Source organism: Miscanthus floridulus, chromosome 8 (assembly GCF_019320115.1).
Source record: "Miscanthus floridulus cultivar M001 chromosome 8, ASM1932011v1, whole genome shotgun sequence".
Taxonomy (NCBI): domain Eukaryota; kingdom Viridiplantae; phylum Streptophyta; class Magnoliopsida; order Poales; family Poaceae; genus Miscanthus; species Miscanthus floridulus.
The window spans coordinates 107,400,854-107,420,581 of NC_089587.1; the positions used below are offsets into that span (position 1 = coordinate 107,400,854).

Below are 19,728 nucleotides of genomic sequence, written 5' to 3' on the forward strand. Positions count from 1 at the left end.
CTTATTTTTCTCAACATGTGTTTGATGCTTTGCCTTCCTTTTATTTGTCAGATAAAGAAGTTGGGAAAACATAGCCAGCACATCCCAACTGGAGAAGAACTGCATGGCTACCAATGCCTGGGTGAGGGATAGGACCATTACCATCTTGAAGGATGAACCAACAATTCAAGCTAGTAAACTGAGGAAGGATTTGCAGAACAAGTACAACATCCAACTTTCATACTATGTTGTCTGGGATGGACCGCAAATGGCTCTAGAGCAAATTCAAGGAAAATGGGATGACAGCTTTGAAGATGTTTTTAGATTCAAGCCTGAGGTGGACAGGACAAATCCTGGTAGCATTGTGGACATTGAGTGGATATTAGCTGGTAATAAGAGGAGGTTCACAAGGATGTTTGTTGCATTTAAGAGCTGTGTTCAAGGTTTTTTGAATGGATGCAGACCCTTCTTAGGTGTTGACTCAACAGGTTTGACTGGGAGGTGGAGAGGGCAGTTAGCTTCTGCTTCAGCTGTGGATGGACACAACTGGCTTTTTCCAGTGGCATATGGTGTCTTTGAGTCTGAAACTGCTGAAAATTGGAAATGGTTTTTTGAGAAACTTAAAGTGGCAATTGGGACTCCTCCAGGCCTGGTCATATGCACAGATGCAGGCAAAGGAATAGATAAGGGAGTTACATATGTTTTTCCAAATGGAGTAGAGCATAGAGAGTGCATGAGGCATCTAGTGAAGAATTTTAACAAGAGGTATAGAGTAGTGTTCAAGAAACATTTGTGGCCAGCAAGCAGAGCTTACAACCAGAGGCACTTTGATCACCATTACAACATCATGAAGCAAGCTTCACCAAGGGCAATGAACTGGATAGAGGACAACCACAATCACAAATGGAGTAGATGGAAGTTCTCTCATGCAAGCAAATATGACTATGTTACTAACAACATAGCAGAGACCTTCAACAGTTGGATTAGGAATGAGAAGCCCTTGGCTTTAATTCCTCTGTTGGATAGGATCAGGCAAATGATCATGGAGAAACAAGACCTTAGGAGGTCACTGTCACTTAAGCTGAGAGACAAGATCTTGCCTCATGTCACCAAAGAGCTGCATGCCATGAGTAGGAATTTACAGTATGCCATACATAGGGGGCCCAACAACGCTGCTGAGATTCAAGGCACTACAAAGGAACTGAAAACCTGGAGGCATAGTGTCGACCTTGATAATAGATCATGCAGCTGTCAAAGGTGGCAGATTACTAGATTGCCATGTACTCATGCTCTCTGCTTCATCCATTCCATGCGCAACAGAAGTGTGGAAGACTACATAGATGACTATTATTCGATTGATAAGTTCAAGAAAGCATATGAACATGTGATAAGTCCCATGACAGATAGGAACCAGTGGCCTGATGTGGACTTGGGTTTCAAACTTTGGCCTCCAAGGTTCAAGAGAGCTGCAGGTCGGCCCAGATCAAGAAGGATAAAAGGTTCTGAAGAAGGTGGCAAGCAAAAAAGCCAGCGCCAGTGCAAGAGGTGTGGAGGGTTTGGTCACATGATGAAAACCTGTAATGAAACTGTTTATGACTCTGATGCACCACCAAAGCCCAAGAGAGCAAAGAAAAAGAAAAGAACTGCCACAACAATTGTCTCTACCCAGCAATCACAGATTGAAGGTGCTCAAGAAATAACTGTTTGTCCTGCTCTAACAAACAGCCCACCAAACATTGCACCACCAGCTCTAACAAACAGCCCCGCAGCAAACACTAGGAGGTAAGTGTAAAGACTTGATGCCTGTTATCTATGACAACATACTGTTATTTATCTTTCTAATGTTGGGTATGACTACAGCCGCAAGAGGGCATTGGAGCTAGGTGGTGAAACTTCCTCTCCAATAGTAGAAGTGCAGCATCAAAAGAGGAAGAAGAAAAAGGTGGTGACCACCAAGGCTACTGGAGAAGAAATGCAGGCTGGGGAAAAGGAGGCAAGCAAGGCCGGCAAGAGGATCAGCAAGAAGAAGCTCATCCTGGACCTGTGATGCATGTCTTATGTAATGGATCTATTTTGTGGTGAACCTGTTATGTAGTGTGATGAACCTGTTATGTAGTGAACTTATTTGGTGGTGATGATGGACCTATGAACTTGTTATGTAGTGTGCTAAACATGTTATGTAGTGTGATGAACCTGTGAACTCAGTTATGCAATCTCAATCATGAACTCAGTTGGCAGACTTTGTTGTGTGAAGTGATCAAATTAAACCTGGATGCATGTTTTTGCAACAATTTGGCACACCATTTTCTTGCCCCATCATTCATGAACTCATATACAATTTGGCAGACCATTTTCTTGCAACATAGTTAAGATGCATCATTGATTTCAAACAAGGTACAGATAAGCTGGATACATGTTCATGACCAACAACACTAACTGGATACATGATAACCAGGATACATGACAACCTGCTGTTCTGCTTCACTTGACCAACAACACTAACAGAACTAACACCAAAACAAAAACCATTACACCACCAACTACAAGCAGCCGCTCTCCAATTTTATTCATGTTGGTCAACAATTTCTTGTTGCTCTCAAGTACTGACTTCAGTAGTGCCTCTGAACCTTGGAGATGAATCACTGCAGTCTCCAACAGATCTTGGCAGCCATCAAATCCTTGGTAGGCCTTCTCCTTGTCATTGCCTTCCCTCATCACCTCGAGCGCCATGGCACCCTGAACTCGAACCTGACTACAAGCGCGAGGAAGAACGCCTTTGGCGACCAAGTAATTGATATACTGTTCCTCAAAGTAGTACACTCCACACGCAAAGTCGGTCTGGCAAACAAGAGATGAAAAATAAAAAAAATGCGCATCTCCTCAAAACCATATCAGAAGTCAACGACCACTTACATGCTCAAGCAGTGGACACTTGTAAAACCTCTTCCCCTTGCTGCCAGGCTTTTGCGACACGCGTCCGATGAAAACGGTTCCGCACTTGTGGCAAGGAACCAAGGGCAAGAATCTAGCTTGGTCTCTGTAGGGGTCGAGCGACGGCGAAGCTGGGTGCGGCGCGCCGAACGGTGTGGAATGCGAGCTCGATGCCATGGCACGAAGCTAGGGTTCGTCGAGATGGGGAATGAGGATGGGGAGAGAGACTGACGAGAACGAGAATGGGGGAAGGAAGAAGACGACTGGGGCCAAGCCGAGATGGTCCAATCGGACCACCTAAATGATAGGACTCAGGCCGGCAGGGGTAAAAACGTCTCTTTACTGTGCTTTCTCTCCCTCGATTGCTATTTTTCTTTATTTTAATGGAGGCGGTGTCCACTGGCAAACATTCGCGATTTTATAATGGTACTCAGCAAAAGCAAGTGTTGACGGTGTGTTGCAGCCAATTTGTTGTTTTCGCGATGTCCCACAGCAAAAATTGCCTAACATATATGATTAACATAACCAAATCTAGAATTAAAGATAAAGAAATTTAGTGATTTCATTACCATACTAATTGAGAACAACAACACGTAGATAAAGATCCCATATCAAGTACAGTCAATAAATAGCTGAATGTGTATTAGTAACAATAAAAATTATATATATGTATATATATATATATATATTTATGTTCGATAAGTAATAAAATATCTTAATTGAGAATCGATGTACATAATTAATCTAATTAAGAGCAAAAATTGGAGACACAATTAAGGACAAACTTATTTCAAATTTGACATGGATTTGGAAGCAAAATAACTAAACAAAGAGTCCATAAAAATATAAATTATAAATAGCTAAATCTAGAATAAAAGATAAGGTAAAATAATATTACGATATTTGCATGTATTGAAGATTAAAACATCTAAAATATAGTAATTAATATCTATATAAAATTTAGAATTTAAAATAAGGAAAAGTAGTATTTAACATGATATATCTTAATTTCTTGATTTTGAATGCCTCTCGGCCGATCATGACATGTTAATAAACAACAAAATATGCATTGTTTGGTTCCATTGATCATTAAATGATTTAGATAATCAGAGAGTACATGCCAAATATATTGTTGTAGAGAATTCGGAATTAAAAGTATTAAAAAGCAGTAACTTTTTATCCATATGAATTGAGAAGAAAAATGCATAAATAAATAGTTCAGGTCAAGTAAACTAAGAAATAGCTAAATTTAGAAGAAAAAAAATAAAAATAATTCAAAATTTCATTTACACTGGAAAGAAAAATATCCACAAAAGAACACATGCAAATTTTTGGTTTTGACGTTCACCCTTAGACCTTTAGGGACCCAGAGATCAAGGCTAAAATGGAAACTTAACAAAATATAAAATGAGGAAACAACTTCATAGTAAGGTAGAAAATAAAGTGCTAGATTTTTCCTCCCTTTTGAGGAAACAACTTCATAGTAAAGTGAAAAATAAAGTGCTAGATTTTTCATCCCTATTTTACAAATGCGCTGGCCCAACAATCATATTCCTAGCATATTTAGAGGGCAATTTGGTCTTTACGTCACAACATGGTCAGTATTGACACTCCTCTCAGGGTGCGTTTGGTTTGAGGACAATGATAGATAGGATATGACCATCCATGGATTTCTGGATATGGTTATCCATACTTGTTGTTTGGTTGGATGGATGGGACGGGCTATTTTTTTGTTTGGTTAGATGGATATTTGTCGGATGAGATGAAACGGGACACGTCATTTTCCTATTTTATTGGATGGATGAGGATGGATAGGATGATGATGTCATGCGGGACCCACTTGTCATTTATTTAATTTTAACCAAAATATAATCATGTGAGATTTTGTTTTGTAGATTTAATTGCAACGAATACAACTATGTAATCATATCATAAATCAGATAAACGGTTTAGTAGATAAAATCGTTTGAAGGTTGTTTGCATTCATTAATTACTGTTTCCACGTCAGCGGCAGCCAAGCCATCCAAATTGGATGAGTAAAACCGGTGGATTTTTTGTGTCGCTCTAGCATCTCATGAGAATATTCACTCTTGTGGATATCCCTGTCCAATTTATCTATGCAACCAAACACTGCATATCCATAGATGGTCACATCCCATCCATGGATATCCACCCAATCAAACGCACCATCAACCGCCACATCTTCCCTAAGTCTAGTAGTTATTGAGAAGACTTGGCATCCTGTCCGTGCCTTCTAGTTGCTTATAGGCTCCAAAGCTTCGTCTTTGGCTCTTCACCGATTCACTTGGACCTTTGCACCCCAAAGGTTCCTCATTCGGAATCCAACTTTGAGCATTCTGAAAGGTCCATGAGCACCTAAGAGGGCGACGATGAATTGGGTGTCTATTTCAAAACCTAAAACTTAGGGCTCAAATTACCACAAACTACTCTAACATGATGTGCACTTAAGATTTTTCTAGTGTGCTCTTATCTTACCCTCAACCCACAAAAGAGTTTAACAGCCTAAAGTGAATCATAACAACTAGCTTGTAGCTAATCTAGGAAGGTAAAGATCACACAAGCAAAGTATGTGCGGAAGCAATAAACATTGTAAGTAAAGAGCTTGAGTAAGAGAGGGCAAACTCCCGAAAATGCGGTGATATATTCCATGATATCAGTTGCCAAAACGTTGCTTCTCCATACCAAAAATAGAAGGTCACCGCCTCCAAGGTCACCAAACCTTCACTCAAAGGTCACGAAGACCATCAAGCGCTCTGAATCGTTGAGTTCTCAAGTTCTAGGGACTAACTCTCACAAGGATGCAATGTACTGTCTATCCTAGCCTTGAATGTGATATAGCGTAGTTACTCCCATATGTATCTCAAGATTTAGAGTGTATATGGCCCCATAAAATGTATATATACAGAATATATGATCATACTAGATCATCTGGGATAGTATGTATGCCAAGTATGCCAGTATACGTAGAGTATGTGGTTATACTTATTTTATATACTACTACGATGATAACAATGTACTAAAAAAAGTATGGTTTCCTTTAAATTTTTTCACGTGGTAAGATTTGGAGTATCTTAAAATGTGTATATATACATACTTAAAATAATGAATGACTATTTAAACTGGTAAATGAGTATGCACCTATTTGTAAGATGATTTATCGAAGATGGGAGTAGTTGCACCCGTGAGTTGGAAAAAATAGAGTTTTTTCTACTTTACATGGCAAGTTTTTTTTTCCCCCTCCAGTTTGTAGACATCCTGAATTCCATTTCATTACTAAAGCAGCAAACTACAAAGTTCGCATCACGAACTACTGTGTCGTTCATTTAACCCCAAACTAGTCATTTGGAATGTATCGGGCCGTACCCAGCACTCCGCGCATCTTCTAGTACTGTACTCTACATCACACTACTGATAATTTGTCATCAAAACTGACACGAACACTTTGCCAGAATGCAAGTACACACACTACACTAGCGTGGCATTGTGTTTTGAAATCATTTTATGCTAGTTCTTGGGTCTCCTTAAGTGCAAATTCAAACGAAATAAAAGAAGCAGAACACTTGATCAGAGAAAGCATGATTGGTTTCTCCAATCCAATGTATGAAACATTACTAGAGCCCATGCTTCCTTAGGAGATGAACCTCTCGTACTGAAGGAAGAACAAGCTGAAGAAAAAGCCAGTACCCAAAACTATACGGAGATATCAGAATTTCCAAATCGAGTGAGAAAGCTACACATGCCCTGACACAGTGACACGCGCAAGCCAGGGTCTGCAGCCCTGCCGGAGCATTTTGCTTGCAACACGTACGGTAAAATTTAGCATCTCTGAAACATGCATGCTGGACCAACTGCAATCGTACTGAAAAGGATCCAAAGCCGCCTCCAATTATACGTGTTAACACTGCCGATCGAGTTACTCCTGATTAAAAAGAAAACACTGCCGAGTTAGGCCATGCGTACATCTGCAGCATGAAAAGGAGAGCTGAGATGTTGCAGTGATGACGCGGTGCTCGTACTGCAAGCTTAAATATGCAGTGCAATAGTCCATAGCGTTTGCTCTTCGTTTAACGTGAGTGCTCGTGTGTTTTCGACTGATTAGTCTCCTCATAGATGTTCATAGTGGCATAGGTGAGTGCTCGTATGGTATGCATATATCCGTGTTTGTATTATGGTTCACACAAAAAATGCAATCTTAATGTTATTAGAAGCTCTACAGATGCCACGCGTTAATCCTCTTGAGACCTCATAAATAGAAAAAAACGAAGCAATACTACAAATTTTCATAAAAAATTAAAAGATATGATCATCAATTTGGTATAATCTAATCAACATTAATAGTAATAGCTATCAAACCTATTCTATTTTTTCTATTATTATGAAAAATGATAAAAGCTAACACCTTACATCTAAATCATATTCACCTATGCCACTATGAAACATAATTTAAATTAACTTTGTAGATTTACGTCTAAACTACTCACCTATGCAATTATGGAACACAATATAAAGTGCCTCAAAATATATATCAAAATTACCTCACTCTATCATTATGAAATATAATCTACTCACGAAGTGTTAAATTAGAAGCATTACGCCATACTTGTATTAATTCATAGTACGTATTACTATACTTTTTACAAAAAAAAAAACTACTACACTATTTTATAATAAAATTCAATATCTTGATCATTTGAGGAGTTAGCACATACCATTGTTGGCTACAACATCTCTAGTATTGGAGTTTCTTGCAACAAACAATGATTATTAGGTTTTTGAAAATAGGAGTTTTTATGTGCAAATTATGCTCAGATGCTGAAGATAAATGGGTTGGCACGACTAGGTCATGCCATATACCAATAGTAAAAATACTTTGCATGTCGATGATGTCTAATTTTCCTGTTGTTGGTTGGCGCTGATAGAGGTAGATTTCTAGACCCGTCGGTTTTTAATTTTCCAGTCGGCTATGTACCGGCAAAGAAATTATTTATGACTGTTGGCGCTATATTTTCAAATTCTTATGGTCTTGTATTTCAAGATGGAGGGAGTAGATTATTCTAATAAAACAAACTACACATGTCAATTTCATAAAAGGCTAATGCGTAATGTAAATGGTGGAGAATACAATCTTGGTGCGAACAGAGCGTAACTCACCTAATTAGGTTTCTTGTGGTAGAACCTATTCACTCGGATTTAAGTTCTTGACTTAACACGAGAGTTCGCACTTTTCTGAGTTTACTCTAGGATTTAATGGTACTATGCGGTTACTCGATAGCGAGATGTCGTCTATGGTGATTCCGCCAATCTCAAGAACTACTGGTCTAATCATTTTAGAAGTGCTCATAGGGGTAAGTGGGTTCATAGGGATGAGTGTGTGTGCATATATGAGCATCTACTTCTGTACTATGTTTAAAAACATTCAAGCTTAGTTTGAAAACTTCTCGTAATAAGGTGTTGAGAGTTGCCAAGATTCCTTAGTGTCCTTGTTAGAGCCCTCTCAAGGGTGAAGAACCAATTTGGTAACTACTAGGGTCTTCCAACAGATGATGTTGGGTCTCTGAATTCACCTCATGCGCTTGCTCCCCCACTGTATTCGCGAATGGTAGGACATCGCCGCTCTAGCATGAACTACTTCCCGTGTACAGATCATATGGACCTTAAACTAGGACCACTGAACTTACAAAGCACTCATGGTACGGTGTATCTGGTCTGTCTTACATATCTGGCGAAATCTAAGACCTCGAGATGATAAACTAGCTAAATATACGTTTTGCCGAGTTTAAGCTTAATTAAGAGCCTACAAATGGCAGAGCAATAAGGTATAGTTTCTCTCTGTTCCCCACGTACTGCCGTAGGCAGGTTTAAGTTAGCAAGTGGGAAGCTAGGCTGACGAGCATCTGATCAGATACTTATCATCTCATTATTATATAGAGACAACCTACTAAGTGGCGAGCATCTGATCGACAGGAAGAGATGAACAACAATCTTCCTTTACATCGTAGCAGCAATATAGTAATGCATAGTCGCTGGACGTCACCTGCACAAGCACAACGCATATATTCTTCAGTGCCCATCACGTGAAAGCAAATACCATACCGCGAAGCAACAATCGATCCGATCCATCGATCCGTCCGCGAAATGATAACAGCTTTTAACTTGCGCTTACTAGCTTGTTGCATGCAATTTCTTCCTGGTTCAGAGGTCGCTAGTCGCTGCTGCTACTAGTGCTAGCTAGCGAGCAGAGAGCAGCTAGCTAGCGAGCTTTCTGCAGAACATTTCGCATCACAAATCATGGGCGATTCATTTCAGATCGCTGATACAGATATCTCAGGAGTAGTCAGGAGGGCCGTCGTTCCGTTCGCCGTCGTCAATGCCTGCCGGCCGGCCCGTCGTAGAGCTAGAGTAGTGGCAGCAGTGGCGCTACAGTGCTACCAGTACCGCCGCCCCCACACGCTGCAGGCACAGACAAGGGCAGTCATACTTTCTGCCTATCTTTCAGTGCTATTAGACGGTACGGAGCGAGACAGACAAACGGAGAGAGAGAGGAAGGAGAGGTGTGTGTGTCGTCCGCGGATGAGGGAGAGAGGGTGGGCCAGAAAAGTGAGTGTGAGTGGGGACTGGGGAGCTTGGCAGGGCACTGAAAACCATGCGTCCACATCTGCTTCCTTGCCCATTTATTATTACATCGTCTGCAGCAACGCTTCATCGTCTCTGGGCAAGGGCAAGGGTCGGGTCGGGTCGGGTCGTGTGTGTGCCGGCGTGTTGTTTTGGACTACACGTCCCATTGCTGACCCTGAGCTGCAACAGTGCGCTTCGTGCTCGCAGAGTCGCAGCAGACCTCACCTCATCGGGCTCTCCTTGTGAGCATTTTGCACCTCAGTGCCCGGCAACTTCACTCGCTGCCTTCCGCTTGAGTTGTTTTAATAGCGCTGTTTGTCGATGTTTTAGTTATCCGCATAGACTTGACTCTGAGCATCATACGATTTTTTAGAGACTCCAACAAGAAGTATGATTTTCTAAATTTTTTAGATCTCTATAAACAACATATTAGCATGATTTATGACTACAAATCTATTTAGTAGAAGAATATGCAGCATAAACAACAGAAAATATATGAGCCTAGAGTTATATATATTTACAAGATGTGGCATCATAAATCATACTAATATTTTGTTTATAGAGATTTAAAAGTTTTAAATAATCATACTTCTTACTGGGGTCTTTAAAAACTTCAGCAAGATTTTGTGAATTTCAGTAATTTGGGATGGCAAAAAAAAATTCAATACCAAAATTGAAAACCCTGTAGGTGAGTACATGCAACACAATGCAAAGCACTAAAACATAATTACCAAACGCAACTTATCTCATGTTGACGCTAGTTTGAATTATATTGGGTCTAATGCAAACAATCAACGACATAATATCCCGTTTGCTTAGAGGAATTTTGGAGGAATCTGAAGGAATTTGTGAGAGAAAAACACTGTTCCAGATGAAAAAATAAACGGATCAAGCTAGATTTAAGGACACGCGAACGGAGCCATACCTGCTGTCTCTCAAGCCTCCTAGGATACACACCAAACTTCATTCCTTCCAAGCATTGTAAACCTCCTTTTACGTTCTCACCTTTCTGTCGATGAACTCATGATCTCTTATTACTATCTAGCTATGTACCCTTTGACACAGTGGCGAACATAGGGTTTGTTTGCTTCATGGCCTCTGGGCAAGCTCTCTACCGGGTATCAATTCTAGCCCCAGATGTCTAGAATCAAACACCTAGGGTGACACCTGTGTGAGGCAAGTTTTCCTGGGAGCAAACCAAACAACCCCATAGCGCTTAGTCATTCGAGCGAGGGCTCGTTTCTTTTCTTCTTTTTCCCATTTGTTTTGCTCCCTTTACTTTCTAATAATGGAGTTCCAGTAGTGAGGATTGGAGCTCCCAGCTCCCGGAAAAGTTAAATCTGCCTCTAAGAACATGTGCTCTCATCCCAAACACCGTCTGATTGTGTATTGGAATGATTGTCCATCATGAGATATGCACTCATCCCCATACATATGCAATGGTGCCGGGACAGGAGCACTCATCCCCATACATATCCAATGGTGCAGACAGGAGCATTGCCCTTAGGATAGTTTTCCACACCCTTGGCACCTCCCACTCCTCCAACCATCTACCTAGGCGGTAGCTATACACCCAGTCTCTTAGCCCCAATAAAATTTTCCCTTCTTTTAAAAGAATGTCCAAAAACACTTTCCAAAACTGAGAAGTCCTTCTACAAACTAAATGGTACCTTCTCGCAAAAAAAAAGAACTAAAAGCTTTTTTGAATGCACTTGTATCTATCTCAATTCATGTGTTGAAATTGATTATGGGTAAAAATTAGTTAATTTTTATCTCAATTCACTTCAACATATGTAGATTGAAATGTAGATTGAAATGAATACGAATGCATTCAAACAAGTGCTAAGTGGATTAAACGTCAGGGAAAAGGTAGACCATTGTGTTGAGGTCAGCTGACACTTCTTTTTTTTTTTTTTTTGCAAAATCAGTGAGAAATCACCTTTCCATGCAATAGTCTACAACGGTAAAGAACCGTCCCCAACCCCAAACACACACACAAATGCAACGGTGAATACCCTGGACATGGTCCTTAGCTTAACTGTCATGTTCGTTTGGCTGATAAATCATGGCTGAAAGTACTGTTGGTTGATTTATTATGAGAGAAAAATAATGTTCGTTGACTGAAAAAGTATGGCTTATAAGCTAAGCGAACAGGGCGAACATTTAAACTATGCCTTTTCCCCCCTTGCCTCTTCATTGCTGCCAGAGTGTAACCAGCAGAAACAAATTGTAAAACCGGTAGTAATACAATGAGCCTGTTCGCTGGTGGGTAAAAACTGTTCTAGCGTAACTGCATCTGTCAATATGTTAGTTAGCTTAGCTGAAACGATTACAAGTGACAAGAGCTGCCATGCCATGCATCCTTTCTCGGTTCCGACAGCAGCAGCTGCCGAAATGCTCCTGAATCCGAATCGATCGAACAAATGTTATTGTAAGAAACTCCAACAGCAAGCAAACAAGCGAAAGATTCCATGCACGTCGTAATTAGATTCAACTTGCGCCCCAGCATGACTCCCGGCGTGAGAGTCTAGACTAGCACTGATCCCATCAACACATCTAATCACACCACCAAGCAGCTGCTACCACATCCATCAGTTCATGGCCTAGCTCGTCCATGGCAGCTAGGGATGAAAACGGTTGGAAACTGTCGAAAAATCTCTCAACCGTTTTCTATTTTTATATTTGAATACAAAAACAAAAGCAAAAACGATAAAACCGGACAAAAAACGAACACAAACTTACGGAATATCGAGAATTTCAAAAACAAACTAATTCAAGCGAAATTATGTCGAACACGGTCGGTATACGAAAAATCAATACGAAATATTGACCTGTTGGACCAAGTACATAATAATTAACAAGTAAATAATAATTAAAAAGTTCTACAATTTTCTTAAAAAGTATCTCCATTCGATATGGTTTTTCTAAGCAACAAGCGTTTGTACGTAATTTAATATATTATTGAAACTTTATTTATTTTTTTGAACATCTTAAGGACCTCAAATAAAAAAACTAGAAACTTGAAAATTGTAGATCTCGTCGAGAGCTACAATTTTCAAATAAAAATCATCTTCATTCGAGATCACATGAAAAAGATATAATGTTTCTAATGTTGGACTTCTAGTGGGCCAAATTTGGTTTAAACCGAATTTCGAATTCGGGATATTCCGAATTAAAAGTAGAAAACGGCCGACAAAATGTCTAAACCGTTTTCGTTCCGATTTCGAATTTGGTGTCTCAAATTTTGAACCGAATTCGAATTTGTTCGAAAATACGAATTCAATTGGATTAAACATAGAAAACGATGCGGTTCGATACGTGATATTTCCGTAACGTTTTCATCCCTGGTGGCAGCTAGCTAGTCAGAAAGGAGCGGGCGAGCTGAAGGAGGAAAATTAAGAATGTTGCATGCATGACGTACGTCGTACGAGATGGTCCGCCGGCCGCTAGTTGATGTCCATCATCCTAGCATGGCTCGGCGCGTCGTCGGCGTTGAGCTGCCGGTGGTGGTGGTGGTGGCGGTACGGGTCGTCGTCCACCTCGGCGTCGCCGCCCTCGGTGACGACGGAGGAGACGTAGCTGGCCACCTCGGAGCTCATGGGGCCGCCGGTGCCGGCCGTCGCCCGCGCCCGGAACTTGCAGCGGCAGCTGTAGCAGGTGACCTGCAGCAGCGTGGCGTCCACCTGCCGCACGGCGTGGTCCCGGAGCGCGTGCGCGCGGCCCAGCTCCGCCTGCGCCTGCTGCCGCATGCGGCGGGCGGTCGCCAGCTCCTGCTCGGCCAGCTCCCCCTGCCGCCGCGCCTGCGCCCGGGCATCGTCGGCCACCGCCTTCTCCGCCATCGCCAGCCGCAGCTGCTCCCGGGCCTCCTCCTTCAGCCTCGCCGCCGCCGCCGCTGCTGCCGGCGCCGACGTCTCGCTGTCGTCGTCGTGGTCGTTGTCGCGCGCGCCGCCGAACCCGATCGACAGCTGCAGCCGCATCGGGTTGGCGCCCAGGCCCAGCTGGGGAACATGTACCGCAGGCGAATGCGGCCACCTGACGGCGGCGGCTGCGGGAGCAGTGCCTCCTCCCCCCTCGTAGTAGCTGCCGCTGCCGCGCGGCGGCATGAGCTGCAGCTCCAGGTTGTGGACGCCACCACCAGCACCAGGGCGCTCGTACTGCGGCGTCGGAGGCGACAGCGCCGCGTCGAACCTGTGGAACGTCGCGGCGGCCGTGGGGCTCGCCATTGCCGGGCCAGCCGGCCAGCAGGCGACCTGCTGGTGCTGGCTCACCCCGAACTCGCCACCGCTTGGTGGGCTCGCGCTGGACGCCGTCCGTGACAACGCCGCCGCCGCGGCGGCGGAGGCGGAGGCGTGCAGCTGACGCTGCTGCTGCGACGTGGAGGCAGCAGCTGCCGCCACGCCGAACCCGGCACCGCCGCCGCCGACACCACTAGCCGGGGACGACGACGTCTCGGCCCGCGGCCGGCCGGCGTTGCACGTGTCCTGGTGCTCGATAAAGCTCTCCACCCTGTAAAAACGACGCATCATATGACACCACGTTGCTGCTGCAGTGCTGCTTAGTGCTTACATACAGACAGGACCCCAAAAGCATAAGCAATGGTTGTATTGTATGTGTGTGCGAGGTGGTGAGCGGCCGAGGGTTACGGTGATGCCCTCATCAGCTTCTCAAGAGCCTGTGCAATGTGCATCTGCTGCTGGGGAGTGAAGGGGGTTTCCAACCAAGGCCAAGCAAGGGTTTGATGGGATCCGACTTGCAAGCGCTGGGCGCCAGCCAAGGACAAGGGTGCGTGACCGGCCGAGAGAAGCCAAGGGGGCGATCAGGGGCTGGCTGTGCCCGTGCGAGTGCGATCTCTCTGTCAGGCGCGAGCTTTGGGGCCGTTTGGTTGGTTCATGGATGGGCAGGCATTCAATGGCGATGGCCGATGGCAATGGCAGTATGGCACGGCATGGCAGCAGCAGCAATTGCGAAAAGCAACAGGCTTGTACGTGTACGCGACTGCACGTACACTGATACAGGCAGCCAGCGCTGGCACCTGCTGCCCTCGGGAATTGTGCCTGTCCCTTCCCTACCGTAGTCTCTCTCTCCTCCCTCTCCGTTCTCTCTCTCCTCTCCCTCCGTCTTGACGGACGCCAAAAAGGAGAGAGGGTGAGAGACGGAGCAGCTGCAGCAGCAACAGCAAGGAGACGAACGATAAAAGTGCAGTAGATAGATAGATGCCTGGAAAGACAATTTCTCCCAAAAATCATCACTCCTTTCTGGAGCCCGGCCCTCATTCTTCTGCCAAATCTTTGCAAGGGAAAAGAGATATGGGGCTAATTGCTGGATTATCTTCTGGCGTCGGCTAATTAGTGGTACAGGTAGACTAATAAACAGAATTAATTAAGGGGAGCTAGAGGAGCCTAGAAATAGTAAAATCAGCAGCTAGCTAGCTCGATGACTCGATCACATACCGGGAGAAGACGCGGCCGCAGTCGCAGGTATGGCCGCGGGTGCCGCAGGTCTTGAGGTGGGCCTTGTAGTCGGAGTGCACGGCGTAGGCCTTGGAGCAGCGGGCGCAGGCCCACTGCCGGTGGCCGCTGTGCTTCCGCCGGAAGTGCTTCTTGATGCCGACGAGGTCGCCCAGCGCGTGCGACGGGTCGTGGTGCAGGCAGCTCGGCTCCGGGCACACGAACACGCGCTTCCGCGCCGCCTCCCCGGCCTCCCGCTTCAGCAGCTTCCACGGCACCTTGTGCCGCCGCCGGTGCATCTGCAGGTTCTGGTCGCGCTGGAACCCCTGCCCGCAGATCTCGCACACGTACCGGTCCGACTCCAGCAGCGTCCGCGGCGACAGCGACACCACCTCCGCGTCGGGGTCTGCTCCATGCCCATGTCCATGTCCATCCATGGCGACGTCGCGCGCCCGCGCGCCATTGTGGAGTCACCCAAGATTAGAGTAAATTTTAAAAAAGAAAGCTTCTTTCTTTCTTTATATATTACGTCGCGTGTAATTGGATGCATGTTCCCTGAGACAGGCGGGCAGGCGCTTACCAGGAGTGCCGGCGGGACGCCGCTTCTTCTTGGCGCCGGCGGCGCTCGTCGTGGCGATCTGCAGAGACCGGAACGGCTCCGGTGGCGCGGCCCCCGCCTCGGGAGGCGGGAAGGCCGTCGTCGGTGCGCAAGAACTCAACATGGTGGGGGTGGCGCCGCCGCGCTACACTGCCGTCACTTGTACCTCTCCTTCTTGCTAGATCAATCTTTGTTGGGTAACAAAATGCCACCCCAAACCAAATCAGTAAACCAAAGAATCGACTCTCTCTGTCCCTCTCCTGCAACCAAATCTCTCCGGCCGTGTTCTTCTTGCTAGCTCACGATGACAATTCAAAAGCCTGGAGCTGGAGGTCCGGCGATGGAAAATGGGCCAATGGAATTGTGTGGCATCTCTATATAAGCTTGCGGAGGCCGGAGGGAGGTGGATCACTGATTCACTGGGATCACAGGGAGAGGTCCTCCCGGACCGGACCAGATGAGAGCGAGGACGGAGGAGAGTTGTGAATAAACAAAACAAAAGGGCCGGGGAGAGAGATGTGGGTACAGGGTACAGCTGGGAATGAATTAGAGAGAGAGAGAGAGAGAAAGGGGGGGGGGGGGGGGGGGGGGGGGGGGGGAGAGAGAGAGTGAGGGATGGAAAAGGTCTTTGGAGGAGCAGTGTTGTTTTTTCTGGCTTTGCTGCTACACAGACAACACCGAAGGGAGAGAGGGGAGGCAGCTTTCTACCAGCTTTAGGTTTCAGCAGCTTTCTTTAGGATTGCATCATGCAGGGAGGGTGTGTGTGTGAGGGGAGCTCCAGGAAGGAGATGAGTTGGTTGGTGTTTTATTGGGTTCCTGGGGTTAAATTTTTCTTTTGGATCTGGAATGGAAGCCAAAACTACAGCTGGTTGCAAGTTCTGGGCCTTCTGGATGTGATTTGCTTGGTTCCAAATAATCTATTTTTCCATCTTTATATAAAAGAAAGGATTTTTGTAGGAGGGAGAGACTGGGTAGATTTTGGCCCTGTTCGGCTAGCCGAAAAAACGGCTAGCGCTGCTGATTTGTTGTGAGAGAAAAACACTGTTATTTCGCTGAAATGGTACGGCTGATAAGTTACATTGAACAGGGCCTCTATTCAGAACCTGCTGTTGAATGGATGGCTGCACAAAAATAACTGTTCAACAGCCTATAAAAGAACAGGGCTACACATACCAGTAAATTTCAGTTTTTTTTTTCAAAAAAAAAGAGTAGAGAGAGAGTGTTTTCATTACTCTAGAGAAGGAATCGTCTGTTTTATTTGTCATACAATGACAGTGCATAGTGAACACTGAAACTGAATTCGAGCTAACTACTCAAATCAATTAAAAAACATCTGAAATCTGCTGACCATAATGCCAATCGAGCTAGTAATTTTATGCGTAGAGTTTTGTTATGAGCTGATACATACTACTCATTCCATTTCAAAATACATGCTATTTTCGTTTTGCTTTAAGTTAAACTAATCTGACTTTGATAATTTTTACAAAAAAATACACCAAAATTGATAAAATCATATTAATTTCATTAAAGCGCTGCAAATATATCTTGAAGTGCACTTATTTGGTGTGGTAGATGTTCATGTATGTTTCTATCATGATGAAGAGCTAGATGAGCCAATGAAGGAAGATCTCGTCAAAATTCAAGAAAATTATCTTAGAATAGAACTAAAATGAGCTACATTTTCAAATCAAGGCTATCTATTGATTATTAATTAGTTATGTCATATTGTGACACATACATTGGATTGAAAAATCATGGTTGGTTATTGCACACGCAAATTAACATCCCGAACTAATCCAACATGAAGAAAAATCACCTCATGCATGACAAGGAAAAAACACATAACTGTTGACCATGGTCAAAAGAACCAAGCTAATGAAAGACTAGTACCATGCACGCATGCACAAGTTTGACCACAAGTGTGTGCCAGCATATATCAAATAAAACTGTCGAAATTGAACCACACACTTAATTTTGAGCCTTCAATTCATAATAAAGACATTTGTTCCATGCTCCATAACTCCTCAGTACGTGTAGCTAGCTAGCTGTGGTACCATTGACCCTTTCTTCAGCTGCGCGTATGTAGCTAGCTGTGCTCTCCTACATCTACATGCCATTGTCGTCCTCGTCGTCGTCCTCGGCAGCACAGCACTGCTCCCTCAGGTGGGGGTCGCCGTCCCCGCGCGCTGCACTGCACGCCATGCGCATGCCTCGTGCGTAACGCAACCCGGCCGGGTACATACATACACAGCGCGCTGCTGATCTCTGCATATTTTATAGCCATGGCCGTGAACCTAGCTGCAGGCGGACAGCAGAAGCGGCTAGCAGCTGCACAAACACCTGTCCATTCTTGTTCTTGACTGAATAAACTGCTGCTGCCTCGCTCTGATATAGGAGTACTAGTATTTTCTTAGATTTTTTCTGCCTCGTGATTGGTCTGGGATCGAATTCCGCCGACCGTATTAAACATATAAGCCGTTGTCATGTTTCCTGAAAGGATTCCAGGGAGGCGCCTTGCTTAGTCCAAGGGAATGATTGGTTTGGACGCTTATATGCTGACTAGTTGGAGCTGATTATAAATTAGCGTGTACGTACGTAATAATTGTTTATGTTTGAAGGGGAGCCACCATTAGAATATGGATGGGCTCGCAGTACGTAGTGACGACGATGATGTAGTAGTACGACGCAATGACAGGTAAGGAGTGTGCTGGAGTGGTACTTCGCTGCTGGTTTGGCTCCAAATGGAAAGGTTTTATCTGCATGCTGGAGCCCCTCTCTCTCGGCCAAGCGTGTGCGCGTTTTGAAGAATAATCATTGGTTCTTGCTTAATATATATACCAGCTGCATTTTGAATTATGCTAACTTAATTGGTACTTGTGTCCTGCTACCAATTATCATTTGGGCTAATATGATCATGGGTAAGGATTCGGAGCAATATACAAATGAATCTGACAGTGATATTGAGCTTGGATCTTCTAGTGAAGAAATATATCACTGCCGGGTCGTGGTTCAACCCGACAGTGAGATGGGGCTTCACTAGTGGGTCAATAGGGCCCCCAATCACTCTACGAATCCTAGGCTTACGACCCGACAGTGAAGACAGATCACTGCCGCCTCTAGCATACCTGGAAGTAATGTGCCAGTAGGGATTGTGTGTTCTGCAGTAATGGCCGTGTACTACCACTACTGGAGGCTCGAATTTCCCTGTCGGTGGGAAACAAACAGGGAAATAGCAAATACCGACAGAAAAGTTGGAAAATCAACACCGATAGGAATAAAGCGACAAAAAAATACTATATACCTAGCGTGATGTTACAAAAGTATCATGATTATTTAGTCATGGTTGGCAGGGTTTCAACTAGGCATCTCGTAACTATAACATCACGAGAAGCCAGAGTCGATGGAAAAGAAATTGGCTTCACCAGCTCCCAATTCATTTGGGGCGGAGAGAGTAAAGGGCATTGTATGAACAATGTCGTGAACAATAGAGGTAGCAAGCCCTGCTAGTTATAATGTCGTGAACAATAGAGGTGGAGGAGGAGCAACCCCTGCTAAACATATGGTTGTAGCTTGACCTAGGTTGTTTTTCACTGCTTACATTGACCTCCTTTCAGATGTTTCCACAACATTTAGGAGATATCATATATCTGGGATGGCCCATGCTTCTACAAGGGCTAGGATCTTACTAGGCAAAAGCATTACATGTTCATGTTTAAGACCTACAACTAATAAAAATCATGTATATTACGTATTTTCTTTGTTCATTTTCTAACACAATATGCATATAGACACTTTGTAATCTCTATTCAGTTGTGATAAACTTATCTATTACTAATCTATATGTTTTCCATCTGTATCTAAGGGCTTGTTTGGATATATACTCTCATATTCATCTCAATCCACATGTGTTGAGGTCGATTAGGGTGTAAATTAGTTTAAGTTCCACTCCAATATACTCCAATACATATAGATTGAGATACATACGAATCAGGGTGGGCATAATTAACTGAAACGGAGAAACTGACCGAAAGAACCAGAACCGAAATCGAAAGAACCGGAGCCGAAAAAATCGGTTCCTTATTTGGTTCCAAATTTTGAGGAACCGAAATAACCGATTTCGATTCCTACTCTTGGATA

The 19,728-nt window shown here is 44.1% G+C and overlaps 2 protein-coding genes across 2 annotated transcripts; one reads left to right on the forward strand and one right to left on the reverse strand.

The window, feature by feature from the left end:
* The first annotated feature begins 247 nt into the window (after positions 1–247).
* On the forward strand, positions 248–2,026 carry LOC136469701 (uncharacterized). Its single transcript, XM_066467791.1, has 2 exons — positions 248–1,761; positions 1,840–2,026. Exons 1-2 carry the CDS (start codon positions 248–250, stop codon positions 2,024–2,026), a joined length of 1,701 nt encoding a protein of 566 aa, XP_066323888.1.
* Positions 2,027–12,769: 10,743 nt separating this feature from the next.
* LOC136473205 (protein indeterminate-domain 16-like) lies at positions 12,770–16,071 on the reverse strand. The gene is made up of 3 exons (XM_066470885.1): positions 15,574–16,071; positions 14,997–15,399; positions 12,770–14,052 (listed from the first exon to the last, which is right to left on the reverse strand). Exons 1-3 carry the CDS (start codon positions 15,713–15,715, stop codon positions 12,993–12,995), a joined length of 1,605 nt encoding a protein of 534 aa, XP_066326982.1. The 5' UTR covers positions 15,716–16,071; the 3' UTR covers positions 12,770–12,992.
* Positions 16,072–19,728: the final 3,657 nt, after the last annotated feature.